General features: G+C 38.1%; 1 protein-coding gene across 9 annotated transcripts in view; it reads left to right on the top strand.

Moving 5' to 3' along the window:
* The window catches only part of tenm4 (teneurin transmembrane protein 4), a 268,749-nt gene that overhangs the window by 98,284 nt on the left and 152,606 nt on the right, over window positions 1-17,859 (top strand). For 7 of the 9 annotated variants that reach the window (XM_065281624.1, XM_065281623.1, XM_065281622.1 and 4 more), the window contains exon 4: window positions 16,593-16,811. The exons of the other annotated variants lie outside the window; for them this stretch is intronic. In XM_065281624.1, the coding sequence (XP_065137696.1) occupies window positions 16,593-16,811 (219 nt within the window). The remainder of the gene's footprint in view (window positions 1-16,592; window positions 16,812-17,859) is intronic. 9 annotated transcript variants of the gene reach the window in all.

Here is a 17,859-nt window from a genome sequence, read left to right as displayed (position 1 = left end):
TGAAGCTTTTCCTCAGATGGAGGATTAGCAGAGTTAGTCCTGCCTCATTTGACGGCTCGTTCTGAGACTCTAAAGACCCTGGTGGACAATGCACGTCTGTTATCTGCTCTGCTCCATGAGCGCTCGGTTTTGACAGCGCAGACGTATCTCGCTAACTCTCCATCGAAGCCCTCAGAGCTTCGCATAAGCCAGAGTAGTTCATGAAGCCAAAATGCCACATTCTCCAACGTAAGTCTTATGCATTAGTCTTTCATTCGTATGCATGCGCAGTGTGCGCGCAGTGCTGTATGTGTCTCTTTATAAATAGTTAGCCGTGCAGTCCCATCTTGACCTGAAATTATATGTTCTGTGATTGCAAAATGGTGCAAATGTAGAGCAATTTTCATTCTTTTTTTTCTTCCACCTGTCAATGATGAAAATCGCCTTAATGGGGTCCTGCGTATCAAAATGACAGACATTTCTTATTTATTATGGGTGCTCAAATGACTGTAATTAGAGCTTATCTCCCTGACATAAAAATGTGTGGCATCGAACCAGGAACATGAAGCTTTGCGCAAAAACATGATATGAAGTATGACTCAGGCTATAGAGTACGTAAAACCTGGACTGAATAAAGCATAAAAAATGGGTTTTACTGCACTGGATTATGAGTTATTAAACAGGTTTGACTTTAAATGTCAATGGGGCTTTAACTGAGTATATAAGTAGGATATTGTATATTTATGCAAAAATAAAAATGCATCATAAACAAACATTTGTACATAATGTTATGTATACATATTTAATGCATGTTTATTTAATTCAATATAATTTATATTATAACTCAATGTGTATATATATATATATATATATATATATATATATATATATATATATATATATATATATATATATATATATATATATATATATATATATATATATATATATATATATATATATATATATATATATATATATATTAGACCCCATACTGTGTTTGTTGTGTAATAATGTGATGAATTTGGGGCGTTTTACATTTCATGTCTTTTTCGTGCGCAAATACGTTATTTTAAATGCAAACGCACGGCAAGTGCGATCAGATAGGGAGGGTGCCACATGGAGTGGAAATTTTTTTAACTTATCAGAATGTCGCATCAGCAGGTCATGTGATCAGAACCAACCAATAAGCTTTACCATTTACGTATCCGCATTGGGTCATTCCGTAATAACTCAAGATGGAGGAACAGCTGATCGTAGCTATAAAGGGATACACAGAACGAACAAACTGTTAACTTTGACACGAATAGAAGAAACAATGTATGGAGACCATAGACTAAAATAAAATGGACGACGCCCGTTCGCTCTCTTCCATTCGCTCCCGTTACGGCGCTGACATCTTGGGTCTTGAGTCTGCGCAGTAGCGATATCGGGACCAGTCCTGCGCAGTAGTGAGCAAGAAGTAAAGCCGCGAAAGCAAGGCCCCGCCCCCGATTTCACAGAACGCGCATATCACACGATATCACAGCTGTCATTCATGACGTGACACCACTGTTTTTATAGCATTAAATAACTAACTAAAAACAAACTTATTTTAAAAACAAACACTTGAATTTACATCAGCGTGATAAAAACTACAGTAAATGACAGAAACCAGCTTCGGAAAAAAGATAATTGAAGTGTAATTAAATAGTTTAGTTTGACTCAAGTCCTATATTGAATAACATGGGGAGGCGGGGTTTATGACCTATACTGGGACCAGTCACTGGGGGGCGATCGAGACGTTTTGGCTTCACTTTTCAGGGCTTGTGCGGCACGCTTGATGGAGACACATTACTGAATATATGGGAAGTGCGGCTCAATGTTGCTTAGCAAGGGCACACGTTCCCGGAGTGAATCTGCCCAACCTCGTTGGAAAGAATACTGTAAAAAAATCAGCTATAATTATGCAGCTGGTTGCCAGTAACTTACTGTAGAGGTTAAAGACTGAAAATGTTTCATGTGCTTTTAACTTTGAACAAACTGTTGCTGGTAAATAACATAAATGTAAAATCTACAGTAAGATACTGACAACCAGCTGCCAGTGATACTGTAATATCTACAGAATTATTTTTCATTGAAGGAGGAAGGTGGTCGTGTTTTCCACACCATTAAAGACGTGAAATGCGAACCACCCCTTAGACGTCCTTATTTCCATAATAGCTTGCTTACATAAATCCACAATAACTCTATGGAAAATCACTATAGTTGATTATCCTGCCCCAGATTTACACTATTGGTTTAGTCTGTTTTGCTGTGGTGCTTTGTTGGATTCTCAAACAAACAAAGAAATGTTTGAATAGCACCACACAGCCACAGCGTTTACTTTTTGTGTAAGACAAACCTGCAAATGGCTTAGATTTGTCTAACATTGTACAATTTGTAAAGGGTGAAACTGACAAGTCAATTGTCTGAAAACTTAAAGTTTGCTCCACTGTATAAAATACAGTTGCTTAAACAACTAGATTAATTTGAAGGAAATGTAGTAATTATACATCCCGCCAGCATAAATAAAACATATTTACAAAAAGTGAAAGTAAACAAAGGAATAGAAACAGAAGCTTTATTAGATTTGCTTTCCTGTCTCTTTGAATGATTGCTAATGATGAAGTGCCTTTCAGCAACAGTAATAATGAAAACAAATGTATTACGTTCTTCCTCTCTCTACTGTTTGAGAGAAGTGATTGTCAAAGCTAATGTGATTAGCATGCAACCAAGCGATAACCTGAAGCAAGCCGATAGCATTATCAGCAAAGACCATCTGATATGTCTGAAGTTATCTTCCTCCGAATTGTTGCAATAATAATTTATACGTATAGACTGTGACATGATGTTAGTCGATGAACGCATGTCTTATTATTTGAGCCGCTAATGACTTTTTGCATAATGTCCGGTCCACACTACTGCCGTTTCAGGCAAAAAATAAACAGATACTTAGACAGGAAGAGGCTGTTTGATTGACAGGCTAAACAACTAACTACAGTTTGTTCTGTATATAGATTTTGGTCGTTCCAAATTCAAGTGTATAGGAGCTTCGGACATAAGGATGTAACTGAGTCATGCTATTGGCCCTAACAGGCACTTGCTTTTCATGCCACCCTACCATCATGTTTGTTTGGGCTTGTAATGATGCTGATAAACAGTTAATCATTCAGCTCTAGCACGTACATCTCTAAACCGTGGTCTGTGACTAACAGTAACCTTCACATTCTTGGAAATAAAGAGCAGTTTATGGATGACGCCCTTTTTGCAGGTTACACAAGACGCGCTTTCTTAGTTTGACCCCGAGGAAAACATTTTCACAGAGGTGGATGACCTATAGCGCAGGAAACCTCGCTACGCTCTGCCTTTTTCACCAATAGCTTTGTGCTGACTAGAAAAGCTGAACCTCATCAGCGAATGCTGGGATAGAAGTGTGGCGGCCGAACTATTTGTAATGAGTTGTTGCTCTTGTTCTCATTACTGGCTCAAAAAGAGGACCCAACAGGAATGTCACATAAATCAAAGCCGGGACTTTTTATTAAAGGGACGAGAAATGAGATAGTGGGCTGTGGTACTTCAATGAATGAGCCTGTAGAGGCTGCGCCATTATCGTAATGATGTATGATATGTTTTCTTTTATTTTCAGCATGATGCGACTTATTGGCTCAAGCATCCATTTTCAAATGGATGAGGTAGGGCTTATTACTAAATTAGGGCTTCGGATCATAGATCCGTCACTCAAAATCTAATGGAGATACTGTTTGTTACATTATCTCTCCTCTGAGCATTTGCTATGTAGAGCATTAGCTCGCCTACCACCGTACTGTGTAAACTAACGCAGCAGGAGGCTTTTTCTCATCGCCTCACATCTCATGCATTGATTTCATGCAAATTTGTCTTATGACTGATTTGTGTTGTGTTTGAGACCGAAATAGTCACAGAAATGCCTCATTACCCCATTTCATTAATGGCAGAACAATTCTTATCAATCATTTATTGTCATTTATACAGTAGGATAAGTGTGGCAATGTGCCGTCGCGTGTGAATGATATTACTAGCATTCTGAAATACTAGCTCTTTCGTATTTTTCTTAGTGGTCTCAGCAAATGCATGGAGAATGGATCGATACCTCATCCCTAGCTAATCGTAAACCATAGCAACAGCTAGAGCTGGCAGAGATTGGTCTTGTATCTTGCTTTAGAGATGCATGCAGTCTTTTAAAGTCAGGATATTGCTATATTAGCATTTAGCTTTAGCACCACAAGGCTTGTAAATACTGTATGTGGCTTTGTGCATGGAGATTTTAATGTATATTCATTTGCGTCTAGAGTGGTCGATGGTCCAGCTCACGTTTAATGCATTGTGTATGTCCGGTAGTTCAATTGATAGAAAATTGCGGTAGCAGTGCAAAGGTTGTGGGTTTGATTTCAAGGGAACGTACATACTGATAAAAATATGGACTGTAAGACGCTTTGGAATAAAGCCAAATGTGTAAAATGTAATGTATGCTACAAATAGTGGTTTTCAATTGTTTCGTAGCAAAAGTTTGTTCCAAAAAAGTTAAAGATAGTAAAGAAAAAACAATTCCACTGTAAATGCAATATAAACAACCTTGAAGTTAGCTTTATCAACCATTAAAGGGGACATTTCACAAGACGTTTTTAAGATGTAAAATAAATCTTTGGTTTCCTCAGAGTACATATGTGAAGTTTTAGCTCAAAATACCATAAGATAATTTATTAAACCATGTTAAATTGCCATTTTGTAGGTGTAAGCAAAAATGTGCCGTTTTTGGGTGTGTCCTTTTAAATGCAAATGAGCTGATCTCTGCACTAAATGCCAGTGCTGGGATTAGATAGCGCAGATTAAGGGGCAATATTATCTCCTTCTGACATCACAAGGGGAGCCAAATTTCAACTACCTATTTTATTGAAGTCGTATTGGCGTATTAAAGTCGCTAATCATGTAATGAGTCCGCATTTGTCCACACGTGTTGTCAAAGTTTCTAAAAGAAGATATCTAAGAATAGGGTGGGTATTACTTCATTGATAGGCGACAGCGACAAGCAATGAGCCATTATTTACAATAGCATTTTCTCTGGATTTACTAAATCCTTTTATCATTCTGCAGGGAGTACTTTAGTATTTTATTAGGCCGACCCTTGATGCGTAGAGGGGCTGTGGGTAAGGATACCGGGCGATCTCCACACAGTCCACCCTAGACTCGTAACATGCAGCACAAATGAGATACTTATAATTTCAGGATTGGCTCGCGCTTTCCGCCAAAAGTTAACTTTCGGTCTTTCATTAGTCTTTAAGAGGATTGGGATGGATTGCTTGATTATTTTTGATTATTGTCTAACCAACACACAGAATAAAGACGCTAACTGCCTGTTATTAGCATTGTTGTGAATGGAGTCTGACGTGAGTTAGATCTGGCGGCACATGACAGAGATGCTACTGGAGCAATGCGTGTTTTATACTGATTAACATGAACTGGACCCTTTCATGCAGGAGCTTGGATAGAGAGTCACGCAAAGGAGGCGTGAAGACGATTAGTAGAAAGTTTTCAGAGACGAAAGCACTCGCACGTGCCAGTGAGGGCCGTTAGGACGTTTGAGATGAGCTCAGAGATTATCGCTAACAAAAAACGTTGGGGAGATGTGAATCTGCCCTCCTTATTGCAGAGCAAAGAGAGCCCCAGGGATGTTTGAATGGGCTATCTTGAAGAGGATTTGGCAGTGTCATCCCTTGTCATGTTATGCGAGCTGAGTGTAAACATCAATAGCAGACAGGCAAAGATCAGACAGATCCAGATTTCGGTCTTAAGTCCTGATAGCAAAGACTGTGAAGGCTTTATCAGCATAAGACATTGCAGCTTTGTAGAGCTCAGTCTGCAAGTTGTTGGGTTGAGAATTGTATAGGACGTCTCTATCATTACGAATTCAACTTGTAGTCGTTTGTTGTTTTATTGTTAGGATTAGAAAAACAGCAATAGTTTTACTGTGCCTTACTGTGTTTAATGTAATGTAAAACTAGAAACCTGAAGTAGACCCGTATACAGGCCTTATTGGCTAAAGCATCTCAATAACTTCAGCTGTGGAACCTTAACAACAGTTGTCAAATTTGCGTCCTAGATGGAGGGAAAACTATCGCCATTCAGGGTTCTTTTGATTTCAGTCTCCAGGCTTCAATCTGTTCCCTCGTGTCGCGTGCCGCCCAGCGAGCGGGGAGAACAGATGGTGCCTTTCAGCAAGGCGGAGAACCGCAGAGAGGAGTCTCTATCGCTCTAAGGAAGCATAAAGGAGAGGGACATGGGAGAACATGAACTGGGAAGGTGAGAAGAAGATTAGGGCTGTGTCCGAAACTGCTCCCTATCTCCTATAGACGGTTTCAGCAGTAACAACATAAACAAGCGGCTTTCGTGGTCAACACGTAACGTCCGGTCAACTCCACTAAGAATGAACAACAAAGTACTTTAAACGTACTTATTTATATAACAAGTAAAATAAACAACACGTAGATTACCTAGGAAACCAAAACATTTGTTATTTTCGACGAGGTATATGTTCAAGAGTTCAGTTTAGCAACTAGTCAGACCATGAAACAAACAGAACCGGAAGTAAAGTTCAGACCAGATGCATATCGCGTCACCGCACGTGCGGCCGATGAAACCGTCTATATATTGCACTATATTTGGCGTCAGCCATTTTGTAGTGGTGTCTGAAACCTGAGTGAACAACTTAATTCGTTCACTACTTTTTACCCACAATGCACTCTGAATTTGAGGGTACATTCGATATTCACGATTTCCCATGATACAATGGGAGATGAACCCATAACTGGAACACTGATCAGTGAACTGGACTTTTTGACTTTGGAAATGACACATCATCACAATGCCAGATGTTCATGACATCCATCATAAAGGTCGAAAACAGCATTTTCGCATTTTCACTAGAATAAGTAAAAATCTAGTACTGTATGTTCCTGCACATTGTCTGGTTTTCAAGTACATTTATTCAGATTTGAATAATGAACCACAAAACTAGGTTAGAAGAACACATTGTTCTGCTAACTATAGTCCTATTCAATGAAAATGGGATGGGTATTGTTTTGTTTTTTAATAATTGCTTGCTATTTTTATTTGGAAACAACATTCCAAAGGAGATAAAGGATGACAGGTATTCAACTTTATATAATATTGATGAACTGTTTCACCTGACATTTCAGTCATGCCTAATTGCCCATTTTTATTGTGTCCTTTCAAAGATGAGAAAGTTCTGGAGTGCAAGTTGAAATGTGTTTGGGTCAGTCTTAAATGGAGGCATTTGTCATCTCTGTGGTCGTTAAACGCCGTTTTATTGCGCAAGAATATCATTTCCATTAATGTGTTGTCAATAAAAGAAAACATTTGTGTGGGTTTACATTACGTCCTCGTCTTTCACGCATTACGCCACTGCTCGAATGTTAGCTCGTAATGATTTTTTCTGCTAGATAGCGTTGTCCAGAAAACTGTATGAGTTTCGAATCTGCGAATCAACGAATCTGCCTTCTGCTTATTATGTGGTTTCTTGTGTTTGTGATTCTTTGACATGTGAATATGATAATGATGTTCACTCTTCAACCCTTGCCAAAAAGTTTTTTGGCTGGATGCTTTTGAAGTTCCGGCCAATGAATCATCAGTGAATGAATCATCAGTGCATAAATGCTAAATGTCAGGAGACAATAGCTTTCCCGTTGTGCGAATGTGTTATTTTGCTACCCGTTTATAATAAAACTTGAAGGAACTCCAAGGTCACAGTAGGTAATCACGTAATGATTGACGGCAAGCCCAGTGTGCTACAACAGATGAACACGACTTAATACAATCTAGTGTGAGAGATGTACTTGTAACCTGACAGCCATTGTATCGCTTTCATGACTTGGCCAGATGCGATGATGGGCGCTTTTAAGTCACCAATGCGACTATTGGGGAACCAAAATGTTTTGTCACCTGCAATTTTAAATTTTACTTTTTTATTGTTCAATGGTTTTATAAGGATTTGTCTATAGGGTGGGACTGGGACAAAATAAATATTAACTTGACGTTAGAAGGTAGTCAAGGGGAATGACTGTGTTTGTTTGAAAGTATTATTCTTCTAAAACTAACAAAAAACATTGGTATTTATGCTATGTTTGGAGCTTAGCTATTTAGCCAGCGGATGTGAAAATGTTTTAGCATCATTAATCTATTTCCTCAAATTACACTTAATGAAGGTTTCTGACTAATCTCACGGTCAGTGATTAGTTATCTGACGTTTAGTGAGGATTTTAGATCACTGGGTTTCATAACAGAAGCTTTAGATGTACAGTACTATGAAGTACTATGAATACACCATTGTACATGAAAATGGATCATTTTCCATAATGGTACTTATAAAGGTAACATGGTATCATCCAGGTACCATTTTTACGTAAGGACTATACTTTTTACCACTTCACTTGGTAAAGCTTTCATTTGGTAAATCAGAAGAGGTCTTATTATGTTGGAGTCTGGTGGTCTGGGATAACTTATTGCTCTTTATTTTTCCAATCTGCTGCCGAGCTTTTCAAGCCTTCGGCTTTGTGCCCATAATAGTTATTGTCAATGTAAAGACGTCTCTCACCTCAAGACAAAAGACCTCTGGATGATAGCAAGACAAAGAAATTAGAACATAGAAAGTCCTATAGGTTTTTTTTAGGAGTTTTTTTATTTAGTACTATGGTTATGCTATAGTATGAACAGGGTAATCACACAGTACCATGGCTGCATCCGAAACCGCCTACTTCCATACTATATAGTAGGCGTAATGCAGTAGGCAAGGCGAGTAGTATGTAATTCATAGTATTGCAAAAACAGTATGAGAAAAGTACCCGGATAACCTACTACTTCCGGTAAGATTTTGCAGTGTGCATACGACGGACACTTTACTATCCCATGATGCCCCAGGAGAAAAGTTATCCAATGAAGAATAAGAGGCGTCATATTAGGAAATGACGGAAAACGGTGATGTGGCTGTATTCGTGTTGGAATGGCATGACGTGATGATGACGTATGTCACGTGATGTAGCAACATGGTGGATGTTGTACGTCCAAATCTCATTCATACTATATAGTACCTACTGTTTTAACGGTAAGTAAGTTGGTACCTCATCTCATTCAGTATGTACAGTACTGTCACAGTATACGTTTCCGGATTCAGCCCATGATAACAGTACAATATGTTTTTTAACCAGATTTAAGAAGTGTTTCTTTTTTCTGATAAGTAGGCGTGCAATAAACTTGCAAGCTAGATCATCGCTTACTTATTTACGTGGAACATCATGGTACTACTACACAAAAAAGTACATGTCTGAAAAGTTCTGGTTTAATAAATGTTTCTTCTTATAAAATTTTACAAACCCTCTGAGAACTGAAAGCACATTTGAGCTTGAAAGGAGCTGCAGGAAGCCTTGCTTAATATTTGATGCGTGAACATGCTCTTCTGGTCTTTCTGCACACTAAGCACAGCACTGTCGTAAACCAAACTACCCTATGGTCTCGTATACTGCAACCATTTTATGGATATAAGATCTGTGGTACTAACTCATTTCCTGCCATTTCAGCCTTCAATTCACCATCAGCAGCTGTGCTCTTGTGCTGAGGGCAATCGATGCCCCTTCATCTGCACTGCGATTTTTGTTGTTGTTGTTGTTCGCTTAAGAATAAATGTAGATTAAATCCGGCTGATTGTTGTAGGATAATCTAGGTTCATTTTAGTCTCGTTGAGTAGTTATATATCCAGCTAATGTTGCTTGCGTATGTTTGCGGCATCCTAATTCGTCTGCTTAGTTCGGTGGAAGAAGCTGCGTAATGGTATAAACTGCTTAACCATATTGCAGTCTTACTGATTTTAACGACATCATTTACAAAGCTCTTAGCAAGAGAGAATTAACCAGACTGAAGGCCTCGACGAGTAAAGCATCTTCATTTACGTGCGTTCGCTTTAGAACGCCAAGTGTGTTTAAAGATGGCCTCAAGGCCAAGGCTGTGTAATTTAAACGTCGGGTCTGTGCAAAAAAGAAAGCTTCCCCCGCTGTTTGTACCAATTGCCCTCGCAATTGGCTCTCTGTTCAACCCGCTTTCTCGGGAAATGGGAAGGTACAATGGGTTGCCACGGCGACGGCTGAAACTCTGCCTACCTGCGAATCCGAGCCTGCCGTCGGTTCACCCGCTCATTTAATTAGATGACTTCTGAGTAGAAAAGGATCTCTGTTCGCGTGGGTGGCCCGCTGCGTCCAGGGCCCGAGACCGCGGCGGTCATCGGCCAGGCTTGAAGGGCAGGCCACGGGGGGAAAGTGTGTCAGGAACTGAAGAAAGAGCAAACAAGCTAAGAGAGAACTCTGGCTTAAGTTCTTCCCTGCCAGAAGCAAACAGGAGTGCATGACTTAGAAAGTCTGTACAAAGGAACTGCTCTGATTCATGGTGACTTAAAAATGACACACTTTACCGTTTCTTTGCAAAGCATGTAAGCACTGTGTTCTGCTTGTTTGAGCCATCTAACGTGTCAGCTTTGACTCCACCACAAGTTTGGAGCAGGGTTACAGTAGCACGAAAGGGGGCAGAGCGAAAGGGGTTGGAGAATTGTTTGGGAAACTAATTTGTATATAATTGTTAATAATACTGTTATCTATGTTGCTTATAATTAGGGTAATTAGGATTAGGATTTAAACAAACCCTTAGGGGGCGTGCACACCAAAGCTTTTATGCCTGCGGCCGGCACATGTTTTCAATTGTTTCCAAATGCTGACCGCCGAGAGTTGAAAAATATTCAACTTTGGGTAAAAAGCTCCGCTCGTCAATGTCAGTTCTTACACGGCTGTCCAATCACGGTGAAGGAGGGGCAAGACATCACCAAAGTAACCAATTGGCTCACAGCTGAAGTATCACAGCTACCAACGTGCTCAGCTGAAGAAAGCTGGCACTCAACTGAAAAAACAGCTGACATACGGTGTTTTTAGCCGTGTTTAAAAGTTTTGGTGTGCACAACCTGTTCAGTTTTGGGTGAAAAGCTCAGCTTGTCAATGTCATTTCTCACACGACCATCCAGTCACAGTGGATGAGGGGAGGGACAAATATCACAACAACCAACCGGCGCATCATACAACGACTGATAAACAAAGCAGAAGTATCACAGCAACCAAAGCACTCAGGTAAAGAAAGCTGGCGCACAGCTGAAAAAAACAGCTGGCCTTCGACATTTCAGACGCGTTTTAAAGCTTTGGTGTGCACGCACCCTTACGCTTGACTATTAACTCCCTGTAAAGTCAGATATTAAATGTGTTCTGAATTTGTTACACCATAGAAAAACTTGTTATTTACCACCCGACCAAATTTGAATGTTGGAAAAATGGCAACTAAATAAAAAAGTTATCAAAATCTTGAAAAAACAGGGAGGACTCTGCTCTCAAACACTGGGGCCGTGTCCACTGACGATGCTGAAACCACGCCCACTCGCGGGAAAACGGCAGTCTTTCTCAACTTTCAAACATCGCTACAACCTGAATGGTTGCTCGCAATTGTTTAATGGGCGGGGCCATGCGTGGTGACTCAAGTGCGTCATCGAGCCTGAACTCAGAAATTGTAAAAAACTGTTTAACTATCGAACTCGGCACTTCAGTACTACATTGTTTACAGTCTTTGTGATGTGTTTTTTTTTAAGAAAGGCATTTATAATGTGTTAAGAAACAATTAAAGATTGACCTTACAGGAACTTTAAACTTACACCTACACCATTTGTGCACATATAGTATTGTCCAAAAGTCAGCTTTGTTTTTATGGATGAAGACCATCCACTTTTATTTTTTATTAAGATATAAACAGAAAATAATTGACACAAACAATTTTCAGGACAAAATGGCGGCTTCTGGTTAAAGTCAGTATTCGGTGTGACCTCTCTTGGCACTAAACACCTCTAAAACTTTTCTGAGGAGGCTGAAGTCCTGTAGTCATTAGATTTAGGTTTAAGACAGCCTGCTATTATTCAAGTGATAGACGAGATCATGTTAAATACTTAATACACTTAAATACACTTTTGCTTATAATTGTATTGTTTTATATATTGCATACAAATTTCTTGTTTTATAACAAAAAGCCTGAGAAATAATTATATATGATGACTATACCATTGCAAAAACAACAAATGTAATGGTGCCATTAGGGTGGCCAATGACTTTTGCACTGTACTATAAACCATATTCTTAAAGAATAGTGCAAACGGGCATTTCAAATTACACATTCTCCATTTAAAATCCCCATCCTCAGACTAGACTCTTTTCCAGTGCTTGTGGAAGTTGGAGAAATGAGAATAAATTACACAAGGTAGAATTAATTAAACGCAGAGCTGCCTTCATCTGTAAGACAAATGCTTCATCTCCTCCGCATGCAGGAATGCAGAATCTGCTCGGGCTCCTCTGTGACTTTCAGCACTTCTAACAGACCTTAATATGTAGTTCTCTGTCAGAGAAGAAATGATTAATAGGAAATTAAAGTCTTGGCTGCAGGTTAAAGTTAGGTGAAGAAAGTAAATCAGTGAATTTCCATTCATGCATGTTGTGAGATTAAGTTAAATTTTGTTTAACCTTTAACATAAACTTTCTGTAAATTTTTTGCACGAAGGCAAAATTATTTTGTTTTCTTTCTTAAAACATTGCCATACATTATCCAGACCTCCATCATTTGCATTGTCCTAGGTAAAAATAAATGTCTATGACTCGTTCCACTAGATAAGATCAATGAAAAATATTTTTGATTGACAGTAGTTAGATGCTTATATTTTATGAGGCCTTCATTCGTAGTTTCTGTAACTCATGTCTGTGCCACTAGCTTTCCAAAAATGCAGTGTCAAAAATAATTGGCTGTTTCTAAGTGGCATATTTTGTTCCCATGAAGGCCACTGTGAAAAAAGATGATACTCATAGGGTCACTCCAAATGATATTGAGTACAATCTCCTCTTCACAAAGGGATTTCAACAAGGCTATAAGTAAATATACCAAGTCATTTTTAGAAAGTTGTGTTGCTTTTAGGATCATGTGATTCTTGACAGGCTTGGGGGGTCGAAGGTTGCTGCCTCTGCTCATTTGCCCAATGTGCCCTTTTTGATGCCCAAAGTTCCCTTTATTAGAAAAAGGCATTTGCGATTGGCAGCAATGTGAACGCGACTGCGAATAGGTGGAAAATCTTGAGCACCTGCCCCTCCAAATGTCTCTGCACTGCACTGATCCTTATTTTTTCTGTTACCTTTGATCTATATAAAATCTGTGGAAGGAGTACCAGGTCTATTGGTGCATCAGTTTTAGGCATGAAAAGTCTGAAATATAACATAAATATATGCCAAAAATCATTAGGATTATTATGTAAAGATCATGTTTCATGCAGATATTTTGTGAAATTCTTACCATAAATATATTAAAAAGTTATTTTTGTGAGTGGATGCAGTTGCTAAGGACTTAATTTAAAAGTGATTTCCCAATATTTGGATTGTTTTGCACCTTCCAACTCCCCAAGAAACTCGCCCATACATCAATGGAAATCTTATTTATTCAGCTTTCAGATTATGTATACATCTCAACCCTTATGACTGGTTTTGTTGTTCAGAGTCACAAATAAGAGAAGGTAATATCTTGCACCCTTCACAGTACTCACAAAATTGCTCCACCTTTTGGAAAAAGTAGGACAATTCATAGGGGATTGATAGGATTGATTCACTTTCGAATGAAATTCATCCAATAGGCTTATCTTACTTTCCATCTTTGCCATTGGTGAGGCACACAGGCATTCCTGCCCCAAACATACAACATTTGTAGAAATCTCCCTGTTTTCTGATAGGTGCCTGGTTGACAAATATTTCTTAGGAAACTTGTTTTAGTTAACGCTATCAGGTTAAATTACATTTGGTATTCCTAAAATAAAGACTTTCAATTATAAAAAAATGTGTCCTTATTTTGGTCGTACCAAACCACCCCCCATCCTTTTGTGAGAGTTCTAAAACTTTGTTAATAGTCCCTATTGTCTTGTGTCGTGTTCCCAGCATGAGATCAAAGATTCAACAATGCACGATTCAGAGATTTACACTTCAGAGACTTTCATGCTTCACCATGAAATCAGTGAAGTATTCATGTGGAACTGTGATATATAATGCAACACTGTCTAATTATAGTGATTCATTTTAACACTAACCCTAGTTTAGAGGTGCTGTTCTTATAACGCAGCTTAGTTGGCAGAAATGAATACACGATATAAACATTTATCATTTGTAAATGATTCAAGTAAGTGTTTTTTAATGCTTAAATACGTGCATTTTATGAGTATAAATATGCATTTAGTTCGTTTGATGCAAAGAATAGATTGTATGCCAATGTTTATCATGTTGTTATAAATGTTGAACTGCTCAATTTGAGCCTAGCATTGCTTTGTAAGACTCGTCTAATTATAATGTGATTGAAAACAAGCACAACTTAATTAACAAAATTAACCATGATTTTACTAAAGTTAAAACAAAAAACATGAGTTAAACAATGGTAACTACAAAATACCAATGCAAAAGCTGTGAGTAAACCATGGTAAAGATAGTAAAACCATGGTTTTGCCTATGGCAATCAATAGGCCAAAAGTACATGGTACAAAAAAACATGGCTAATTTTTGTAAGGGTAAAACATTGTAATATCAAATCATCAGTTGTTGTTTAAATGCATCATATGATCAATTCACAATTTAAGGAGTTCAGATGCAAAACCCTCTAAGTGCCACTAAGGCCCTTATGTTTAGATTCAGTAATTTCTCTTTAATGGCAATGAAAAGGTTATTCTTTAGTAAAGGAAATGTCTTATTTTCACAAATCTCACTTGAGTCATTTCATTGCTATTTAACAAATTTGACTTTTTTCGCTGCAAAACCAAAAGTGCAAGCAAGCTTTTTTGTCAAAAACCTCCATTTCTAAAAAAAACCGTAAACAGTTGCAAAATTACTAAAGATGCAAATAGAAACACTGCAAATTATAAAAGTGTGTAAAAATTAGGGGGCGCTGTGGTCCATGTGACTTCCACATATGGGTTGTATTCAGATCCAAATACTCACAAAGTTGAATGTAACTTACCGTTAATTTGCGGGCCATCATTCATCCAATTCATCTTCTGTGCACTTAGAGGACTTTGTTGAAAAATCGATTCAGAGCAGATTCTGTCAACAAAGCGGTCTTTCTGAATGGCCTGAGGCCATGATTAAGAGGGTTTGATGCAAAGATATTTGATGAACGGTATAATACATGCTGAGAGTATTCGGCCAATATCATTACCTAATTTTTGACAGTAGTGGATTTTATATCTGAAATCCTCAATTGTTAATTTTCCTCTGACATAACGGCATGTGGCCGCACCAGAAATAAGGCAACATTTCCTTTAAATTTGGAGGAAATCTGTAGTCAGCGGGGGGCGTTACAGTGAATGACAGTGAATGTGCGACTATTAGATCCACTGCCTGCCATAGTGAGTTTAGTAAACGCATGGTAGTAATGTCCTAGATGTTAAATAACACATTATGTGTCAAAATGGGAACACCAGAGGATGAAACGTGCTAATTAAAATGAAAGGCTAAAATGAAGTGTGTGGTTTTAAGGGACTGTTTTTTCCCTTTAAACGCCATCTGAGCCCTTCAACTGGGAAAACGTTGCAGACTTCATGCCATTAGTTTGTTTAGCATTCTCATTTATATAAGTGATGGGTCATATGCAGAAATACTACTATTGTTCTCATGTGACCTCATCTCAAGTGAAATTATAATGGAAACGAAGCAGAAGCTGTATATACATTTCACAAAGTATGCTACTTTTGTCCTATGTGTTGTAAATGTGGTTCTGTTTTGTTAAATTGTCTTGAATTTCATTGCTTTTTGGACGTGTTGTGTTGATAACATGCACACTGAATTATGTTCATACCAGTGTTGGGTCAAAAACAGACAAACACAGCCTGTTGCGTTGTTTTAACCTAAACTGTTGGATTGTTTTAACCCAAAAAAAATTTTTTGGTTATTTTACCTCAATGGCTGGATTTGTCTCCTTTGACCCAACAATACATGTAGGTTAAAAATAACCAAGCATTTTTTTAGAGTTATTATCTTACAAGATTGGATGAATCTCACATTTAACCCACAAACAAGGGGATTTTAATTGACATCAAATTGACATCTTTATGTGAGATTTACTCAATATCTGTTTGACTTGCTGTTGATGAATAGTTTTTATCCACTATTTGTCACCAGTGATCCATTCTAGATATTCCCTGTGTTAAAGGTTGTCTGTCTATCTGTCTTTTGATATAAAAATAAAACAACTCGAGGGGTTAAAATTTCTTCTCGGGTGCAGAAATCTAAATGAGAAAAAGGTAATAGACAGACCGCTTTTATTTCACATCCACAACTTTTGTTTACTCTCTCTGCATGTAGTTCATTTACTCATTTCTGTTGTGTCTGCTGTTATTTGGAGATGTGTTTTTAAGTTGTTCCCCCCGTGTTGTTTTTTGTGTTTGTGGTCTACAGGTGCACCTCTCCATTGCTCATCTGCATCCTCTTCCCCTGTCGACTCCCCCTACCCTCCCCCCTCCCATGCAGCGAATCAGGGCCATGGAAGGTTGCTAGGTAACAGTGGGGCTCAGGCCGGCCGGGACTCTGAGTCAGAAGATGAGTTTGGCCCCAATTCATTCTTAGTTAAAACCGGCTCAGGGAACGTCTGTGCTCTGGCCACTGCGACTGCTAACGGTGAGTTCCTTTAAATATCACTGCCGGTCCCATCATCCCCTGCTGGGTGGGCTTTAGAGCGAACATCTATTTTTGGAGGTTTTGTTAGTAGTTGTGGAGGCGGTGAGAAGTTTGTTGAAACTTGAAATAAGGCCTGAGAAGAGATGTCATGCTTGAAAACCAAGAGAGAGCGAGGGAGTGTCACAGAGGTGTTGCGTTTTTTATTTTACAAATAATATTAAGAAAAATTGTATGGATGTATATTTTTGTCCATTAGTGGATTTGCTAGTTTATTGTAGTTCTACGTGAATTTCTAATTTACTGTAAAAGTGCATTTAGTTATGTGCTGCCCAGTACTGAACATATCATGGTGTGGATATTGCCTGTAAGATACACCAGTAACAAGATCTAGAAATGTGAGTAATATTTACATTTATATTTAATCTGATAAAGATTAGACTCAATTAAGTTGCAGTGAAATGTTGAATCAAAATTGTGTTAATCTGTTTTGGCTTACATTCGATTTTTCTTATTTTCTTAAGACACCAGAGGCAATTTTATACTTTAGGGGCATTCTGAAAAAAATAATTGAAATACAGATAAACACATTTTTTTATTTAGGATTAAAGATGTATTGTAGCAATTTGTAGTGATATGTAGCGATTGATTCATATATTCTGATTCAGTCGTATTGCATGTTGTAACATATAGTAGTAGCCAATTTTGTATTCAATGCTTTTTAAGGTAACATTTTACGAAATAAACAAAATAGTAAAGTTTTAACCCTAAGATTTAAAAATTGCGCTTTTTATGGACTTTATTATCTTGAAGTTCATATTTGTATTTATATTTGGAATATTCATCCAGTTGTTTTTGGCATTGTGGGAATCAAAGCTTTGTTCAACACACTTTGTATCTTCAGTATTTAAGTGGAGGTTTGGCAGCTTCACCCTCACTACAGCTGTCATGACTAATTTCACCCTTTGACATGACTTCTAATGCGGTTTACAATATACTTCACAGTTTGAACTTGGATTGCATTTACTTTTGCTGTTTAGAGACCTTTGTT

The sequence above is a fragment of the Paramisgurnus dabryanus genome, chromosome 8 (genome assembly GCF_030506205.2).
Source record: "Paramisgurnus dabryanus chromosome 8, PD_genome_1.1, whole genome shotgun sequence".
Lineage (NCBI taxonomy): Eukaryota > Metazoa > Chordata > Actinopteri > Cypriniformes > Cobitidae > Paramisgurnus > Paramisgurnus dabryanus.
The sequence above is the reverse complement of the archived record's forward strand: the minus strand, read 5'-3'. Positions and strand labels throughout refer to the sequence as shown.